At 31.4% G+C, this 19,986-nt stretch overlaps 1 protein-coding gene across 1 annotated transcript; it reads right to left on the bottom strand.

The window, feature by feature from the left end:
• Positions 1-413: 413 nt before the first annotated feature.
• LOC143068407 (uncharacterized) lies at positions 414-13,673 on the bottom strand. Its single transcript, XM_076242420.1, has 8 exons — positions 13,609-13,673; positions 10,011-10,157; positions 8,523-8,684; positions 7,390-7,758; positions 6,673-6,834; positions 5,548-5,941; positions 4,133-4,284; positions 414-2,926 (listed from the first exon to the last, which is right to left on the bottom strand). The coding sequence occupies exons 1-8, from the start codon at positions 13,658-13,660 to the stop codon at positions 2,553-2,555; spliced, it is 1,812 nt and encodes a 603-aa protein (XP_076098535.1). The 5' UTR covers positions 13,661-13,673; the 3' UTR covers positions 414-2,552.
• Between the last annotated feature and the right edge of the window lie 6,313 nt (positions 13,674-19,986).

Raw genomic sequence — 19,986 nt, 5'->3', positions numbered from 1 at the left:
CAATTTTAGTTTCTTGTGTATAATTCTGAGTTTAGTATGACTTCCATTATCACTGTACTAGTATACATATTTTTAAGGGGCCAGCTGAAGGACGCCTACGGATGTAGGAGTTTCTCGCTACATTGAAGACCCATTGGTGGCCTTCGTCTGTTGTCTGCTCTATGGTCGGGTTGTTGTCGCTTTGACACATTCCCCATTTTCTTTCTCAATTTGATCATATACAGAGTTTATTAAATTACGTAAAGCTAACAAAGTACTCTGGAGGATTTATAAGGAAGAACAATTCAATTTCTTCTTGATCACCTTCTCGAATTGGACGACGGGTTCAGCGTCTATATCTTATGTTGTCGCGGTTTAAGATCTTTAGAAAAATAGTATTTGTACTTATTGAAGCAAGCATAAAAAACTAGGGATTTCAGCTTGTATCTATGAATACATATTGGTATTTTTTGGTTTATTTTCTGATTTTATTATCTAAAAAATAACATTTCAAATTTGAACTGGCTAAATATTTTACAAGATAGTATAAAATATGTCATAGTTTTCATAGCTATAAACAAACATAGATGATAAAACAAGTTAACAAATTGTTTTGTAAAGACATTAAGGTTACAAAAAATGATTTCAATAGTGTGAAAATCTTTTTTAACTGGCCTTGTTTCTATCTACTTATATAAATATATTATTTTAAATATTGCAAAAACTTGCCCTACAATATCATAAAATTGCAAAATTGCAATAACCCATATAATATCAATAAATAATAAATTGAGCAAAACAATAAAAATGAACGGAAAAAAGATATTTACATATGATTGACATCAATCTCTCTCTCTCTCTCTCTCTCTCTCTCTCTCTCTCAAATATATGCCGCATTTCTATCTAACACAGTGTAGCGTTTGTTGCTGCTTTCTAAACGCTACATTCATTTTTTTTATCTTACTCTGCATATCAAGGGGATTATGTAATAGTACTACGAGTATGACATTCACAGGTAGAGTCTGATTTCAAATCTGATACAATGAGCACAATTACAGTCAAATTTGTGTACTGGTCACTAGATTATCAAAAAAATCAAAAAAATATTGTGTCTAAACTAACTTAGTGAAGCACCGCATGTAACGAAGTAATACGATAGAAATGGAGAATTAAAAACAAAATGTTATGAAATGTACAAAACACAACATGCCAAAATAAAAATTATGAATACATGAATAACATCGTTATAAACACTATACAAAACACTGTACATTGAGCAACTCTTACCCTATACAATTTGGGGGTTCGACAGGGTAAGTGACTTTAACTAATCATATCTGCATGCATTTCTCGCAATGCAAACTCACACTCAATAAAGATGTCCTAATTATGTTAGAATATACCATAAGAGCAAAAAAAAAAAAGAGCATTTTAGCAAATCAACATCCCCGTAGAAAAGAAAAGCAACAGTAAAAATTTGAATTTTTATAATGTGTTGATGGAATAAGCAGAAATTACTTATTTTTAGGGATTGTCAAAGTTTGTAAAAAATGGAAACAATACGTTATAAAAGTCATGCGTCCGAAGCGCTTTTCTGGATTTACCTTCATTAGAAACGCTAAAAGCCAAATATTTAAAACCCAATGATGGATTAAGAACCGAAACAGTTTAAGATTTATATGACAAAAAGAATCTTACAATAGCCAAATCCATCTAAGGTCACCTTAGCCTGCGGGAGTTGATACCTTTGTTTCTTCATAATTTTTAAAATTATAAACTCACAATTTGTAAAAATTTGACTATAGAGCTGATGACACCCTCGGAGATTGATAGTCCACAAACAGAGGTATCGACCCAGTGCAGTAAAAAACTGAAAACAACAAAATATAAATTTCATGCGTCCGAAGCTCTTTTAGATATAAAAAGACGATAGAAAACAAATATCGTCATATTTAAACATAGGGTTACTAAACTTAACATTGGCCTTCGGTCAATTATAGATTCAAAGAGAATATTTCAAAGATTTTCAAATGAAAATTGAAATGGTTGACATGGTCATCAGTTCCAAAAGAACTATTCTGATATTTAGTTGTGTGAAAAGTTCGGTTATAAATTCTTGTAAAACCGCGTTTCGTTAAACCCCTTAATATTCTTAAGGTCCTCTTTGTTACCAAAGCAATACATGTTTTACTTGACATTTTTTTTAAGGAATCCGAGGAAGTTTCAGTGATAATTTCACAGAAAAGCATAAACAATCAAAATTAAGAAAAAAATAGGAACTGTATTTGCTTTTCTTTTCACTCAAGACATACGTAAATCGAAATCAATATCCACTCTCTCAAATATGGTTTTCAAGGTCACTATTTTCTGTCAAGCCGTTACTGACTTTTATAAAGCTTTTCAAATGGTTTGATTACTATTAATATAGACCGGTTAAGTATAAAAATCGAACTTTCCTCTTTTTCACTTCAAATAACCAACGATTTTTTTAATATCGACTTTCAGCAAATCTTTTTTGATAATTAAAAAAATCATAATTTTCAATGAATGCGTCAATTAGATACCTAATACCATTATTTTAGATTTTTTTCTGTAAGTTTATTGTACTTGTAGTCTATAAATGATTTGATTTCTAACATGTTATTTACTACTAAGTCGTTTTTCTTTGTTTTACATGTTTTCCATTGTCGAAGAACATGTTTTCTTACATTCGAGTACCATGGTAGAAGAATATCACTGTCACCAAGTCTAACAGTTTCACGAAAATCTTCCAATTCAGTTATCAATATTGCCTTAGATGCACGTATGCGACGACATGAACAAGGCAGTAAAACTTCTATTTTCTTTCTTTCATAGTCTTTTTCAGAATAAAGGTCTGTTTGAATGATCATTTTTATTCTACGTTTACCCGAATGACGCCTTTGACTAATTATCCTGACTTTCAATGCTGTAAAAAATAAAAAAAAACAATTCATATGATATTAAGATTTTTAATATAAAAATGTCGTAGAATACTGCTCTTTAGAATTTGAAAACAAATCCGGGTTACAAACTTAAACCGAGGGAAACACATCAACTATTAGGGGAAAACAGACAGAAGTGCAACAAAATACAAACGAGAATAAAACATACATAGAAAAAAAAACTGTCATATTCCTGACTTGGTACAGAACATTTTAAGAAAAAATGCCGGGTTGAACATGTTTTTTTGCTAGTCAAACCTCGCGCTTTATGACAATGCTAAATATACTGCTAAAATGACAATATTACATGACAGGAATGCCGCACAAATAAATGCACGACCACTCAGGACAGAGAAATACATAAATAAATAATATAATAGTACATTTCGACATGTTAACGACAGAAGAACAACGAATGTCAAAATGATTTAGGACAGTACACAAAAACTGCATAATATAATTACGAACTGTGCGTATGAAAGTAGAATTATCATCACACATGAACTGATTTCAATGGAATAAGTAAATTATTGTGTATTTGACATACACTGTCTTACAATACTCTTGTATTTTTCATGCATGCAGTTTATGCTTTTTTCATTGACGAATCTTGAAAAAAAAATAAAGACTGGTAGATATTTTTTCTTCAGATTAACACAATGTTAATATCCTTTCATGTATCGGTGTTACCAAATTACACAATAAAATTGCATTATTGTGCATAATAACATTAAAGGTACCAATTTCCCTGCACCAGATGCGCATTTCGACATATATGTCTGTTCAGTGATGTTCGTGGCAAATATTCTTTAATGGCCATAACATGCTTTTGAACAACTGAACACATGTAAATACGTTGCGAGGAAAGGAAATTGCTTTGATAATATAGGGAAAATAGAGAATACTTCTTTATACTTTATAAATTGTTAAAACTGTTAGATATATATTGCCTATAACATACATTCTAATATAATGTACAGTTCTCGTCTTTAAATCTGCTCTTAACTTTATATTTTTGTGAATAAAAAAATAAAATCAAAAACCGATCATTCATGAAAATTGTTCATTCGCGAAAACTTGAACGCTGCAGAGCAGCCATTGTGAGCAATTTATAAGCATTATGGGTCAAAGAAATATTACATTGGCAATAATTCTAATGAAATTTGAAGACGTACATTTAAGGCTATTACCTTGTCGTTTGCAAACATCAAAGCCATTTGATTTTAAAGCTTTGACGAAAAATCGTTTTGAATCGTTACAGATTCGACACACTCCCTTGGTGGAAGTCTTCATATTTCTTGGGCGTCTGTTTAGCAATCCATTTGAAGGTTTTTTGCCGCACCTACAAAGAAATAAACACAATTAAAAATTTGTAATACAACATCAAATTCTAATACAATATCAATTTAACATAAATAATTACAGAATTTATCTATTGTTTATCAATCTTGTTAGTTCAACAACAAAGAAATTTGTATCGGACACACATATGAGTATAAATGGCCATGCTTTTTACAAAAATTAAGCTAAACATATTTTCGTCTTTGAAATAGTTGCTTCAAGCATGACATTTGCTAAATTTAAAAAAACCTAGGTTGGACATTTTTTTTTAATTTTTGCATTGTCCTTTCCATATTTTTTCTACAGCTATCACCTTAAGCATTGTATGTTAAATATTATGTTTCCTTCTATATACCTTTATTGATTGTTTTTTTGAGAATAAAATATCCATGTATCTATCAATAGGATCCATGAAATATGTAACTCTATTACTTGGCCCAGAATAGAAGCAGGACAAATAAACAATAAATATTTCCCTACTTTTATTTTTGTACTTAAATGGATGATTGTTTTATGAAATACTGTATGCTACGGAATTGATCATTATATATGGAGATATGAAAATATATCTTCAACATCTATCTATGAAAAAAAATAAGTGTAAAAATTTCATATTAAATTCTTAATCCAATATTTAAAAAAATATAATAAGCTTTAACCGCAAGATAAAAATGATTCACATCAAAGTTTTCCATTTTAACCTATACTGGTTTTGATAAACAATTCATTAGGTCATGAGAGGGCATTAAGTCCAGCAAGCACAGGTGTCACGAACAAAACATCAACTAGATAGATAACATCAAAAGTTGTATGGAAACGTTTTAGTTTTTCACAGGTGTTCCCTTAAAATGAAATAACCTTTACCGTCTAATTTAGACGTAATGCTTTGAATATGTAACATACTACATACATTTTTAATACAAAGTATGAAACACATTCCATCACCGTCCTATAAGCTTTTCAACTGAAAATTTTATACAATATTAATGCAACTCGATTCTCTCGTTTTTTTGATATCTTGATCTGTCTTACTACTCGTTTTTTTTTACATTGAAACATTTAAAAGTAACTGTGAGCATCGATTCATCGTCTTAAAAATTGATCCCATATAATTTAATGCCGACTTTCTAATTGAAAAAGAACTCTTTAAACAAACATATTAAACCATTGTTTGACCAAATCGTTAAGATTAAGCATTGTTTTAAATTTGTGTGAATTATTGCTTTTCATGCTATATACGTGTTTAATAAATATTAAAAAATACCTTCTTCTCTCCTTTCTGGAGTAAATTTGGTGTGTACAGCAGTGATGTGTTGCCTTTGAAAAAGTTCCTACTCCACAGCATTTTTTTCCATTCAATTTCCCATCTTTTTCAAATACGCCTTGACAGCATATATCGCTGTCTTTTTTATATTCAAATGATCCACACATCTCAATATCATTTGAAATCACTTTTCCAAGGGAACAGTAGTGAGTGTTTTTAGAATAGGACTCTGTCACGTTCATACTTCCAGATGAACAGCAGCTATCATGGTTATCTTCCGATTTATTGACAATTTCTATTTTGTTTTCAAAAGCACAGCACACTTTCGTTTTACTATTGTAAGTCGTGGTCCCACAACACTTATCATCAGTATATTTAGCTACCATATTACCACCTTAAAAATATAAGAAATGCTAATTGTTACGGTTGAAATAATATAAAAAAGATTGTTGATGGAATTATACTACTTTATCTGTAAACATATAGCAGCACTTCGAACGTTAATGTGAACATCATAAACCGTATTTAAACAAGAATGTGTCCCTAGTACACGGATGCCCCACTCGCACTATCATTTTATTAGTTCAGTGGACCGTGAAATTTGGGTCAGAACTCTAATGTGGTATTAAAATTAGAAAGATCATATCATAAGAAACATGTATATTAAGTTTCAGGTTCATTGGAATTCAACTTCATCAAAAACTACCCCGACCAAAAACTTTAACCTGAAGCGAGACAGACGAACGAACGAACGGATGGACAAACGGACAGACGAACGGACGCACAGACCAGAAAACATCTACTATCGTAGGAAGGGTATAAAAATAGAAACCGTATAAAGAAATGGAATCCGTAAATTGAATGAAATAAACACTTAACAAGGCTGTTGCTTCAAAATATCTTTTCGCAATTTACAATGATCATGATCGCTCCAAGCAAAATATTTGAAAGCTAGGGATGTATAAGAACTTAAAAAAGTCGGAGAGCTGCATGACCAAAATATAATACAATCTGTCTATGTTTAAAACAAATATTTCTTATGATAAAAATGGGATTGATGGTTAAGTCTAGGATTATTACAGACCTTTCAAAACTAAATGCAACTAGAAAAATAATATTACTTACTCGATGCGCAGCAGGTGTGTGTTGAAATATTAAATGAGCTTGTCCCACAGCATCCCTGAGCTTTTGAATCATATAAAGTAGCACCGCAGCACTGCTCTGAATGCTTTTGGAATTTTATAGGTCCATTATCACAACATCTTTCTGTCTTTGTATTATAAGACCCTATGATAATAATAAAAGAATATATCTGTAGTTTTCACAAACATTGCATTTTTTCAATTAAGTGTTCTTGATGATGGCAAATCCAGAAACAGAGCTTTGGAATCACAAAATTTATAAAGTTTTTATTGGTGTGGTAAAAAATCATTAAATTTTGTGTTCATTGTTTTATGCTGATTTAATAAAGAATATAAGAAATGAAGACCAAGAGTAAATAAATCAGAATACGAAGATAAGGCCTTGAAGTTATAAAACTTTCGAGTCAATTTTTTTACTCATACTCCAAAATCAACCAATCAAAATGTTAGATTTCATGTTTCGAGCATGATTTTTGTGCTCCGAGAACTGAGCAAAGGTTAACCCATGAAGTAGACATTTACTTGAAGACAATTAATTACTGTTTCAAAAAAATTCAATCAACTTCTTCAGGTTACGGTCTTGATGATATTCAGAAGGTGATTTACCATCTATCTTTCATTCAGGAGTACATGATGAAGTGTATTTATTAAGCAAGTATCTTTCACAATTTTTGATATCTTAAGTTTACATTTAATGTACCTTTTTGACAACAGGTAGTTTCCGCTGGGATTAAGTTACTTAGACTGCAACATTTCTTCATAGCCTTATTGAAAACCACATTTCCACAACAATCGTAGTCAGGATCATTATCGCTGACATTATTATACAGTTTCTTCATGCAACATTTATTAGTACGAGTGTCGTATAACTGGTCTCCACAAAGTTTTCGATGTAATGGAAGGACTTTTCTATTCTTAAAACAGTAATGCGACCGTTTGTTGTAGTACTCAGTTTGACAACATTTCATATGTGGTTTCTTCTTATGGGTTGCAACATCTCCGTGTAAATCCTTACAACATCGCTCATTACTTTTTATTTTAATTTGTCCGCAGCACCAACGTCGTTCACCTTCAACCGTTAATATACACGCATTACAAAATATTATCGATAAGAGGAATATACAAAAAATACCACATGTATTTGATATTTACTACCCCCCAAAAAAAGAATAAGTTGAAAATTACTCAGAAAAGACCACAAAAAAAAATAGTCAGAAAACTTAGAAGGCTTCTAAAATGAGAGAAAATGAAAACAGACGCTTTGGTTATCTGAAATGTCATGCAGAATTTGCTATACATAAACTACCTTTTAGTTCAACTTTGACTATTTACCGGGTTTGTAATCACATAAGCAACACGACGGGTGCCATATGTAGAGCAGGACCTGCGTACCCTTCCGGAGCACCTGAGACCACCCCTAGTTTTTGGTGGGGTTCGTGTTGTTTATTCTTTAGTTTTCTATGTTGTGTCATGTGTACTATGTACCTTTGTCATATAAACCCTGTGTTTAAAAGCTTTTGTGTGAGATGAAAAAAATCTATCATGTAAATAGGACGACCTGTATTTGTTTACACAATCGAACGATTTGTTGATAGTTGTCTCACTGTCTGTTAAATTTAATCGGGAAAAATTCAAACGTTTTCCTGAATTACTAATTTTAATTTAAATTTGAGAATGTACAACTCAGATTTATGACCAAGCCTAGACAGTAATAACAATTCAAAACAATCAACGGGATAAATAAATTTTGAATTTTAGAAAGATAAAAATATAAATTCGACAATTTCGACATGATATCATATAAATACATATAATATTTTAAAGAATACCTACCAAGTTTCTTATCATGTAATTTGCCGTTGCAACACATTTTTGTCTCATCTTTAGGATCATACCGCAAACTACCACAGCATTTTGTCTCTCTCCCATTATCTGTTATCTTAAAAACCACTGACTTCTCACAACACAGCTCGGTGTCAATTATATATGTCTGGTCTATTTAAAGATCACACCCTCATGATTATTATTTTTGTAAAACATCTTATACTTTATATTGTGTTCAATTTCAATATCCTTATACGAATTCACTCAATCAAAAGAGATTAAAAAAGAACGGCAAGAAAACGAGTGATGCTGACGATACTTTGTCTTTAAGGAAAGAAAAGCATTTGGACTAAGTGAAGACAAAATAAGCTTCCTGTCATAACATATGACTTTACATTACTTTCTTATTGTATGTCCTGTGGTCAAATCCAGTTAAATTTAAATGGTTGAAGATGGATGCATAGATCTTTGCATAATGTCCATTTAAATATCCTATGTATATTTAGAAATGTGAATCATATGCTAAACATCATGCAAAATTAAAGGATAGAACATAGATGAATGCCATTTCAAAAGAAGAAAAAATTGTGTATGAGTGATCCATGAATTGTATAAACTTCGAAGAGACTTTCTTTTTTGGGGATATATAAAAGAAGTCAACAAATTTTCAAAGTTAAAGGATCGTTCATAAATGAATGGCAGCTTTGAATGCAATTTTAGAATAAGTAAAAGTTTACTTAGGTGTGATCGATGAACTTTAATTATTCGTATATACTTCGATGAAACTTCCTTTTTTTTGACATATATAAACTTCAGCCAATCCGCCTTTTCACACATTTTGTTTTAACTTTTTGTTGTCAAAGGTAAAAAAATCTGCAATCACTTTCAGAACGCGAAGGTTATGACGATAAATATATTTACAATAGGCAAACAATCATATAAAATTAGAATCCTTTTACAGTTGCAATGTAAAAATGTACTAAATGTAGCTTTATGTATGGAATTGTACATTAATAGGTATTGCTGAATTTTATGTCATGTTCTTTTCGACAACATAATTAAGTAAGATTTGAATAATGAAAATTATGGTGTACCTTTGAGTTTTTACCAATACGTAATGTATAATAAAAAATATTACATCAAATAAGCAAAAGCTATCTTATTGTCTTTGACTATAGAATTTGATATTCCTTTCTAGTTTTTCGCCTCTCATTTATTATGTAGTCATAATTTTAAGTAGCCTAAGCAGCAGAAAATGTAAACAAAAATATTGAACTCCAAACTATATTCAAAAATGCTTAATCCATTAAAAATGACAAAATACATTGTTAGGCTTTATCAACCAATGGCACGAATAAAAACAACTGTCATATTCCTGACTTATCTAAAAAAACATTGACTTTTTCAATCAATGAAAGCATTTCTTTTGATATATATATATTCTCTCATTGACAGATTAACATCAAGACGAAGCAAAAATTATTTAGATAAACGTACTGAAGCAGCAGGCTTGTTCTTGACCATCACCACTGTATCTTGGTTCAATTCCATGGCGACAACATATAGCGGTCTTTATTTGGTATTTTTGGATGGAATGTCCGATACAGGTAGATTCATTAGATGAGTCTTGACCAGCAAACACAACTGCAATACAAATGATACTTTCATAATTTTTAATTTTAATGCTGGTGGAAGTTTCATCCCCTAGGGTATCTTAGCCAAGTAGTCAGCACTTCGGTGTTTTTTCGAATATTTTTATAAATTAACTGTTTGCAAAAATTTAAACTATTCGAAAAACCAAGGATTTTTTAGTCCCAGGCATACATTACCTTAGGCGCATGCATGTGGCACAACTTTTTGTAAATCTTAGTCCTTAATGCTCTTCAACTTTATACTTGTTGGCTTTCTAACGTTTTTAATCGGAGCGTCACTGATGAGTTTTATGTAGACGAAACCCGCATCTGGCGTATTTAATTAAAAGCCTGGTATCGTTGGTAACTACTTTTAGGATTGAAATGAAGTTTTAAAGACGTGTAGAATGAAAAGGTGTTAAAAATGCTCAAACAAAAATGGTTTTAATACAATATAAATCACATAATAAAATTAAGATTTTCTATTTTGTTCCGATATTTCTTTTCAAATGTGTCATGCAGTTTATTTTAATGCAGGAAAGCTAATTAAATTCAAATATACCATTGATTTAAGCTAATGATAACTTGGCAATTTTTAAATATTCTTACAAATTCATCTGAAAAAGAAACGAAACAAAGTGGAAATGATGTACAAACCTTTTCTACGTAAAAAAAATCAGATGCTCATTTTTTTTTATTATACAGAATGCAATAAAATATAATTCTACACCAAGTTTTGAGAATCGCAATTTTAAATTAAAATTGCATATTTACGACACTTTTTACGTGAATTTCACACATAGAAATCTGTTTTATAACCTTTTTATTCAATGATGTGTTTTAAAAAAAAAGATGCCTCTCTGGAAATTTTCATATCCTCATGGTTTAAACGAAAGGCAAAACATAGTTCACGAGAATTTATACTTAATTTCAATAAAAAAAAATTCTCCTTACTTATGTTCACTTAATGCTTAAAAGGGACATCACTTGAAACACTACTACTGTATAAAAAGTAAAACCACAAAAATTCTGAACTCCGAGGAAAATAAAAAACGGAAAGACCCTAATCAAATGGCAAAATCAACAGCCAAAACACATTAAACATGGATAACAACAGTCATATTCCTAACTCCTGTACCAAGTTAGGAATATGTAAGGGTTATTGCATAGTTCGATTCTCTGTTAGTTGCATTGTCGTTTGTTTTTTTGTTGCACTTCAGTGTTTCTGATGTTTCGTTGTTTTCCTCTTATAGTTTATGGGTTTCCCTCGGTTTAAGTTTGTAACCCGGATTTGTTTTCTCTAAATTGATTTATGACTTTCCAACAGTGGTATACTTTTGTTGCCTTTATTGGTACAGGCATTTTCTTATGTAGAAAATGGTTGATTGAACCTGAGTTTAAAGCTACCTAAACCTTTCACTTATATGACAGTCGCATCAAATTCCATTATATTGATAACGATGCGTGAACAAAACAAACAAACATAATAGGTAAAAATGTTTTAAAAAATTGGGATATAGCAATCAACGTTATGTTCAAATCATAATCACATTAAATTAAAAAAAATATTTAACAAAGAAGCACAAAAATGCATATATCTAATTAAGTAACCTCATTCATTGCTTTCTTATTTTTGTATTTCATTTATGTATGTTAAATCCACCCATAAAGGATTGAAAAATTTTAAGAACTGGGACCGAATGGTTAGATTAACATTAACTATTGCGTAGAATCGCGCGTTTGACGTTCGAATTTAAACATCACACAGGTAGAGATATAAAAAGGAACACCACTTTCCAAAGGGACTATAAATATTATTAAGAAAGACAAAGATAAGATAGAAAAATAACAACAACCAGAAGACAGAAATCAGTCCACTACACAAAAAACAAAAACTCGGTATTATTCAATAGAACTTCCTAGTACGTATGTTTCATTGCAAAGTACATAAATGTTACTTGTTCTTTTTCTAGATAATTTTGTTTCGTGCATGATTATAACTGCAAGTTTAAAAACGAAAAGAAATTCAAAAACAATGGAAATGCAGTAATGTCCATCTTCACTAGACAAGGGTAACGATCCACTCCCCTCTTCTCCACCCTTTGCGGATTAGGCGAGAATTTTGGATCAAGAAGATAATATTTTTCATTGGTTACAGTCGTAAATGGCAGCATCCAATCAAAAAGCGCCTATCACATGATCGCGTTAATGTAAATAATGTAGGTAAACAATTGCTACATGCTGATTATGCAACAAGTCTTTAACCCCAAAAACATACGACGATATTAAGTGACAATCTAAATGTTTTTAGTCAACTAATAGAAGTTCCTGTGGATGTTTACTGTACAATGTTGGAATGTCAAAATGTGTAAATTGTTGTGTACTGCTTCACCAAGTTTGTAGACTTTAGACGCACACTGAAGAGAGTTCAAGTGTTACCATTGGTGAAGAATAATGTATTCGTAATTGGCGTTACCTTACTCAACCAATAGATGGCGCAACATTGTTATCACAAATGATGGCTTAATCTGCCAAGGGTGAAGCGAAGGCGAGTGGATCGTAACACGTGGTTAGCGATGACGAGTAATGTCATATAACAGGACAAATAGTTTTTACTGTATTCGTTGATAAAAATCAATGATTTATTCGTGTTAAATGCTTAAATTGCATTTAACATTACCATCGCAAAGATTTTTGTTTTTAGGTAACTAAGAGAAAACAACTTAGTTGTTTCCTTAAATAATTTGATTTTATTAACTTATTTCTTAAAAACGTATGTTGCGTAAATTTTTCTCTCTTTTTGTTGAAATTAAGCTGGTAATTCAATCAGATTCTATATATAAGCCAAACTGTGTAAATTTCGTGCTTTGATTCGATTTACCTTCACCATGAACGGTAATAACCCAACAGTTACATATTATAATTTGCAGAAACGAAAAAACATAAGAAGCTATAAGACTCAAGGGTCATACAAGGCATTGCCAAATAAATATACGGTCAACTTTGCCTGTGGAAAATAATTCGTTAATTTTAATTTTCGAATTTAACGAAGTTAAACAATGTTCATATAAAATTTAACATTGATCTTTTTAGACAAAAAAAAACCAACAATAATCCCCTCCATATTTTTTATTTTTATTTTAGAATTTGTCATTAAAAATAAAATTATTCAAGACATTATTTCAGAAATAAAACTATATTTTTAAAATCCCGTCATGATATTAAGATAAAATATCGGACAAATGTGCTATGACAGATATCTATCTGAATAGCTGTCAGTCTTTATCTTTTTTCTTCATTTTTATAATTTTTATATTGCATTTCGGAGAGCTTGTGATCTTTTTACAAAAATTTGTCAACATATAAATAGAATCAGGTGAAACTTATATATATATAAATACACACATCATAGGCATTTAAACGATATAAAATGTCGACCATATATGGTCATGATTTACACATACCTTTAAAACCACAGAATATAATAGAAATACTGATGATACTTATTGACAACATCCTACCATCTGCATGGGATTGACCATATGTAATAAACTTTTTTTTTCTATCTATATATTTGATGACTGATGACGTCAAAGGGAAATTCCGTGGTGGATATTTATAATAATTAGTTCCCTGTAATTTGCAATGATTCCAGTATATGCATCTTCTAATTTTCAAAGTTAAACATTGTATTTTAGAAAATTCATGAGTTCAAGATAATTTCATTGTATATAATTTCAAAATAAATCATTTGATTAAAATTGAATTAAGAAAACGATTTTGGTGCAGTCAGTATTATTAAGATAAATGATATAAAAGTTAAACAATATTTATTTATGTGGTGATCCATGGCTTTCAGAGAAAAAACTACTCGACTTGTTAAAGTTAAGGTTTATTGTTTACTATAAATGCAATTTCTAAAGAACCAGACTTAAAACAAGGTATGTTGGGCGCTATGCATATACTGTAAACCGGGAAATTTTCGCGCAGTCTTTATTTCGCGATTTACTAACACATTCCAAATTCGCGCTGTTTTGTAAATGATTTCAAAAGTGACAAGCTTTGCATGTATCTTTAATCAAGTGATAAAATCAATCAGAAATATTTTGCTTTCGGTTCATTAATGTAAAAGTAGATTAAAAGTTTGTCATGTTTCAATGCTTGTAAAAACACATACACAATGATAGAAAAGTAGATCTAATCATTTTGTGCTAATTAAGAATGAATTAAAATAAAAGGTGTCAGGATTAATGCTAATTAATTGATCTTTTGATCTGACTAATCTGTGTAGTAGATTCGACGAGGTGATACTTTTATTACTGGTGTCATTAACATAATTGTATTTACAAGTCACAATTTGTAAAAGTAAATGTAATAAAAAGAATTTTCCTTGATATTTTCGCGGTCATTTTATTTTCGCGTTTCAATTCTTACCGCGAAAATAAAACGACCGCGAAAATTTCCCTGTTTACAGTATAGTATTCGTATAAACAGTGGGACATTGGGAATGGTCGTTATCATAAACATCACTCTGGTTCTTATACCGCCGTATTTTGTGAGTTAAAATAATGTACATGTGTCATAGACACCGGCACGACATATGAATACACTATAATTGAAAAGTACAAGTCATTTCATTTTAAATACCGATTTTATAATTGGAACTATAACAAATGTCTATTCGCTGAATATACCGAACTAGGAAGTATATTTTGAATGTGGGTAACACTTCTTCACATTGCACTCCTTGTTTGAATTATTTTGGCGAATTTTCGTGTGGGATATGGAGTGGTTTTATTCCAACCTACATACAGCATTCGTTGTAATCATTTAAACTTGATTTCCAATAAACAACATTATTGTACATTACATTTTTCTTTGAATTAATACGCTATTATTTACAATAATTACGGGACCTCATACATTCAACTATTTAATTTGGGTCCTTTAATTACCTCGAAGAAGAAGAATAATTAAATTATTTAAAAAAAAATAAATTTCACTATTAAGTTATTACAGTTTACTTCATACCAAATAAATATCTACATCTACATCTACATCGTATGACGGTCCATCAGCACATTGGATACTACGTCAGCGCATCGAAAAACCGACACTTATTAAAATATAACAATTTTTGTGAGTGCAATAATAAAAAAAAATATGTGCAAAAATTAAAGACAAACACAATTATACATTTTTACAAACAGGATAGATATCTAAATAAACTGATTTTGGGTCGATGCCACTGCTGGTGGACGTTTCGTCCCCGAGGGTATCACCAGCCCAGTAGTCAGCACTTCGGTATTGAAATGAATATCAAATGAGTCTTATTTTTTAATCCTGGTAATTTATAATCCTGGTACTTTTGATAACTATTTAAACCACTTGGTCGATGCCACTGCAGCCCTGGTGGACGTTTCGTCCCCGATGGAATCACCAGCCCAGTAGTCAACATTTTCGTGTTGACATGAATATCAATCATGTGGTCATTTTTATATATTTCCTGTTTACAAAACTTTGAATTTTTCGAAAAACTAAGGATTTTCTTATTTCAGGCATAGACTACCTTAGCCGTATTTGGCACAACTTTTTTAGAATTTTGGATCCTCAATGCTTTTCAACTTTGTACTTGTTTGGCTTTATAGATATTTCGATTTGAGCGTCACTGATGAGTCTTATGTAGACGAAATGCCGTCTGGAGTACTAACTATAATCCTGGTACTTTTAATGACTATTTAAACCACTGGGTCGATGCCACTGCTGGTGGACGTTTCGTCCCCGAAGGTATCACCAGCCCAGTAGTCATCATTTCGGTGTTGACATGAATTTAATATGTGGCCTTTAAGTACATAGTTATGTTTATATGGTGACTGCGATCTTGTTACACTGTGCTATTTCCATTTTTCTGGGTAGAATTGCATACCCCAAGTATTTTTCCTATTTGGCTAGGCAGTCTAAGTCATTTTGTAGGATGGTACAATCTTGCAAATTTTCTAATTGTTCTGTTTAAAATACAGTCATCTGTTCGTAGATAAGATATCACATTTCATGCATGCAATGAAGATATATCTGTAAATTTGCTTCGCAAATTCGCAAATTTACAGATCTAACTTTGTTGGGTTGATGTTTAGACGAGTTATATATATATATATATATATATATATAATAAAGGATCCTTTACTATAGATAATTTAGCTGATCTGTAACAATAACATCTTCATGCCTTATATATCATGTACTGCAGTACGCCGCTAGATTAAAACTGACGTGGAAAGGTAACACACGGCCAGCGAAAGCTCTTTTTTGAGAGCCCAGGTGGTCGTGTGGTCTAGCGGGACGGTGATATCACGGGTACGTGACTGAATTAAAGTATATAACTATGCGCAAGCCTTATTTTAGTATTAGTATTGTCATCTGATAAATTCATGCCGATTATAAAATACACAGTTTTTCTCTGCTTTCAAGTCTTTCTGTTTGAACCCGTCGAACTGAAACAATGATATTAATTATTTGGAAAACAAAAGGTCCTGGAATGGAGTATTTTTTAATCAACAGCATTGTCCTATATAAGTTATAAATACAGTTGAATTCTTTGCTTCGCTGTATTACGTCATGCCCACTAACAAATTGAAAACTGTACCTATACGCCTTATTTTTAGTCCAGATTTTTAATATTCGTATTGTTATCTTAGAAAGTCTTACTAATTAAAATACTACAATAGGTAACAATTTGACAATTTAGTAGTGTCAACCCTGTGGTTATGACCCGTGTATATAGCATATTAATCCTGAAAACAACGTTTGGTGGTGCGCCTGTCAGATGCGGAACGTACAGATAAGGTAATAGGTAACAGGTGAATATACTATTGGTATCGGTAGCGGACTCGACCCGGAACTTCTTAATTATTGGCAATATTAATTACGTGGAAAACAAAAGGGCCTGGAGTGGTGTAATTTTTAATCTACACCTTTGTACTATATTAGTTATATATAAAGTTGAATTCTGTGATTCGTCGTTTTTACGTGATGACGGCTGACAAATTGGACCTCGTAATTTTAGTATTATAGATATATATATACACACGAGTCTAAATTGAAAACTACGGTCAAACCTGTGACTGCGTTGGATAAAAACCGCAATTGTTATACGTGTGCATGTAAAACAAATTTCGTTGTAGAAGGGTCTAAATACAGCACAAACAACATTTTCCAAAAGACTAAAAAAGTCAATATTGTTTTTCGTCTACATAAGACTCATCAGTGACGCTCATATCAAAACAGTTGAAAAGCCAAACAAGTACAAAGTTGAAGAGCATTGAGGACCCAAATATCCTAAAAAGTTGTGCCAAATACAGCTCAGGTAATCTACTCCTGGGAAAAGAAAGTTTTGTAAACAGGAAATTTATAAAATGACCATATTATTGATATTCATGTCAACACCGGAGTGCTGGGCTGTTCATACCCTCGGGTACGAAAGGTCCACTAGCAGTGTCATCGACCCAGTGGTGTAAAATAGTTATCAAAGGTACCAGGAATATAATTTAAAACGCCAGACGCGCGTTTCGTCTACATCAGACTCATCAGAAAAAAGAAGATGTGGTATGATGCCAATGAGACACAAAAGATCAAAATGACACAGACATTAAAAACTATAGTTCACCGTACGGCCTTCAACAATGAGCAAAGCCCATACCACATAGTCAGCTATAAAAGGCCCCGATAAGACAATGTAAAACAATTCAAACGAGAAAACTAACGGCCTTATTTATGTAAAAAAAAAATGAACGAAAAACAAATATGTAACACATAAACAAACGAAATTACAGGCTCCTGACTTGGGACAGGCACATACATAAATAATGTGGTGGGATTAAACATGTTAGCGGGATCCCAACCCTCCCCCTAACCTGGGACAGTGGTATAACAGTACAACATAAGAACGAACTATAAAAATCAGTTGAAAAAGGCTTAACTCATCAGATGGACAAAAATAGTCTTCTATGAACCACTAAAACCACCGACCTTCGAAAGGAAAACTGACAATTCTAGCCAATTAAGCTTCGAGTCGAGTGCACTCGCACAAACAGGCTTCAAACTCACAGCCTCAGTGTTGACTGGCTAGTGACTACTTAGACCACTCGACCACCTAGGACCCCCTATGACATAACTGTCTTCTAGGGCCATAAGCCATATCCTAGTGAGTGTTTGAATATCACATTATAAAGATTCATTCATAAGGTTGTGCTTCTGATTTACACACTGTTCTAACATAGTTATGAGGAGAAAAAAAGTGGTCACCATATGTTTTGTTTTTTTGATTGTTTCGAATATTCCGTTTTACAAATTCACAAATAGCACATGTAATGCCTTTGTCGTATAAGGAAAAATTTTGTTGAATTTCTGGTCTAATCAATAATATTCATTCGTTTCCCGTTAGAAATAATGTACAATAAATAAGAACTAATTTAAAAGATTTAATAAACGTGGTTGTTGGTGGTGTTTTCATAAATACTTCACGATTAGGCGTATTTTAATGTCTAAATTTAGATGGTAGAACACATTTGTATACATTGGAACATATTGAAAAATAGAACAATATTGAAATAAGAACAGAATGCATGTATATGCATGAAATTAAAACACATGTTTGTGGACCAAAAGTATCATAAAGCAATTAAACAAAGAACCATTGTTTAAAACATCAAGGAATTATTTGCAGAGGTTTGTTATATGTATATTTTTTTTTTACCTTTTTATAGTTTTAATGAACGGCATAATATGTTGGAGAGCTGATTGAAAAATTTAATTACAATCAAGATAGAATTCCAACCTCGTATCTTCATCATTACTCATTGTGTATTATTTCCTTTTTTACTTCAATTATCAGGTTAATTTTTGGATCAGTTGATGAAGCATGACCTAATAATTGATAATGAAGGTTAAACTGGAAATTGGAAATTTTGAATCTAGATTCAAGGTTAAATATGCTTACTCATATTTGCCACTAAAACAATACAAATGCTACACAAACGGAGTGTATTATTACTATTTGTGGGATAAAAATGAGATAGATTTTAATATCCAATCATTGATAAAAGAGAAACATATTATAATATGTATATAAATGTAAAGATAATATTTACGATGTCCACAAAACAACAAGGGCCTACATAGGCTTCTATAACATTCGAATGACTACTTTCACGGAGCATCAATATTAGTCCTCATATTTATATTTTTCTTATTTAGCTTAAGTCAGAAAATTTTGTTGTCCACAGTTGTGATACACTAAGTGAGGAAAAATAACTTCTTTTTGGCAAAATGCATTATCATTTAGGATGTAATGATTCCTAAATAGTTATCAAAGGTACCAGGATTATAATTTAGTACGCCAGCCGCTCGTTTCGTCTACATAAGACTCATCAGTGACGCTCATTTCAAAATATTTATAAAGCCAAACAATTACAAAGTTGAAGAGCATTGAGTATCCAAAATTCCAAAAAGTTGTGCCAAATACTTCTAAGGTTAACTAGCCATTATTTCACTACAACTAAATTTTTGTTTACATTTAAAAAAATATATATTCGGTTTTATTAAAGATAATTATTGCCACTACCCGGGCTTTTTTTATCTAGAAATAAACACCAACGTTAGCATACTTGTAAACTTAGCATTTTGGTTCGGAGGTTGACGACAAGATTTTTCCTGAATCTCTTAGGCCAAAACTATTAAATAATAATTTTACAGTAAACATTATCATTTAAACAATATGCGTTTTTTATATATATATACATTGACATTTGAAAATTCATGGCAATATTCTGAAAACCGGAACCTGG

The sequence above is a fragment of the Mytilus galloprovincialis genome, chromosome 3 (genome assembly GCF_965363235.1).
Source record: "Mytilus galloprovincialis chromosome 3, xbMytGall1.hap1.1, whole genome shotgun sequence".
NCBI lineage: Eukaryota > Metazoa > Mollusca > Bivalvia > Mytilida > Mytilidae > Mytilus > Mytilus galloprovincialis.
The sequence above is the reverse complement of the archived record's forward strand: the minus strand, read 5'-3'. Positions and strand labels throughout refer to the sequence as shown.

Coding starts and splice junctions, on each gene's coding strand:
- LOC143068407 (XM_076242420.1), bottom strand. CDS start 13,660: ATGTTGTCAATAAGTATCATCAGTATTTCTATTATATTCTGTGGTTTT. Junction 5,942..6,672: donor ACACACCTGCTGCGCATCGA/GTAAGTAATATT, acceptor TATATTTTTAAG/GTGGTAATATGGTAGCTAAA. Junction 2,927..4,132: donor TGATGTTTGCAAACGACAAG/GTAATAGCCTTA, acceptor TATTTTTTACAG/CATTGAAAGTCAGGATAATT.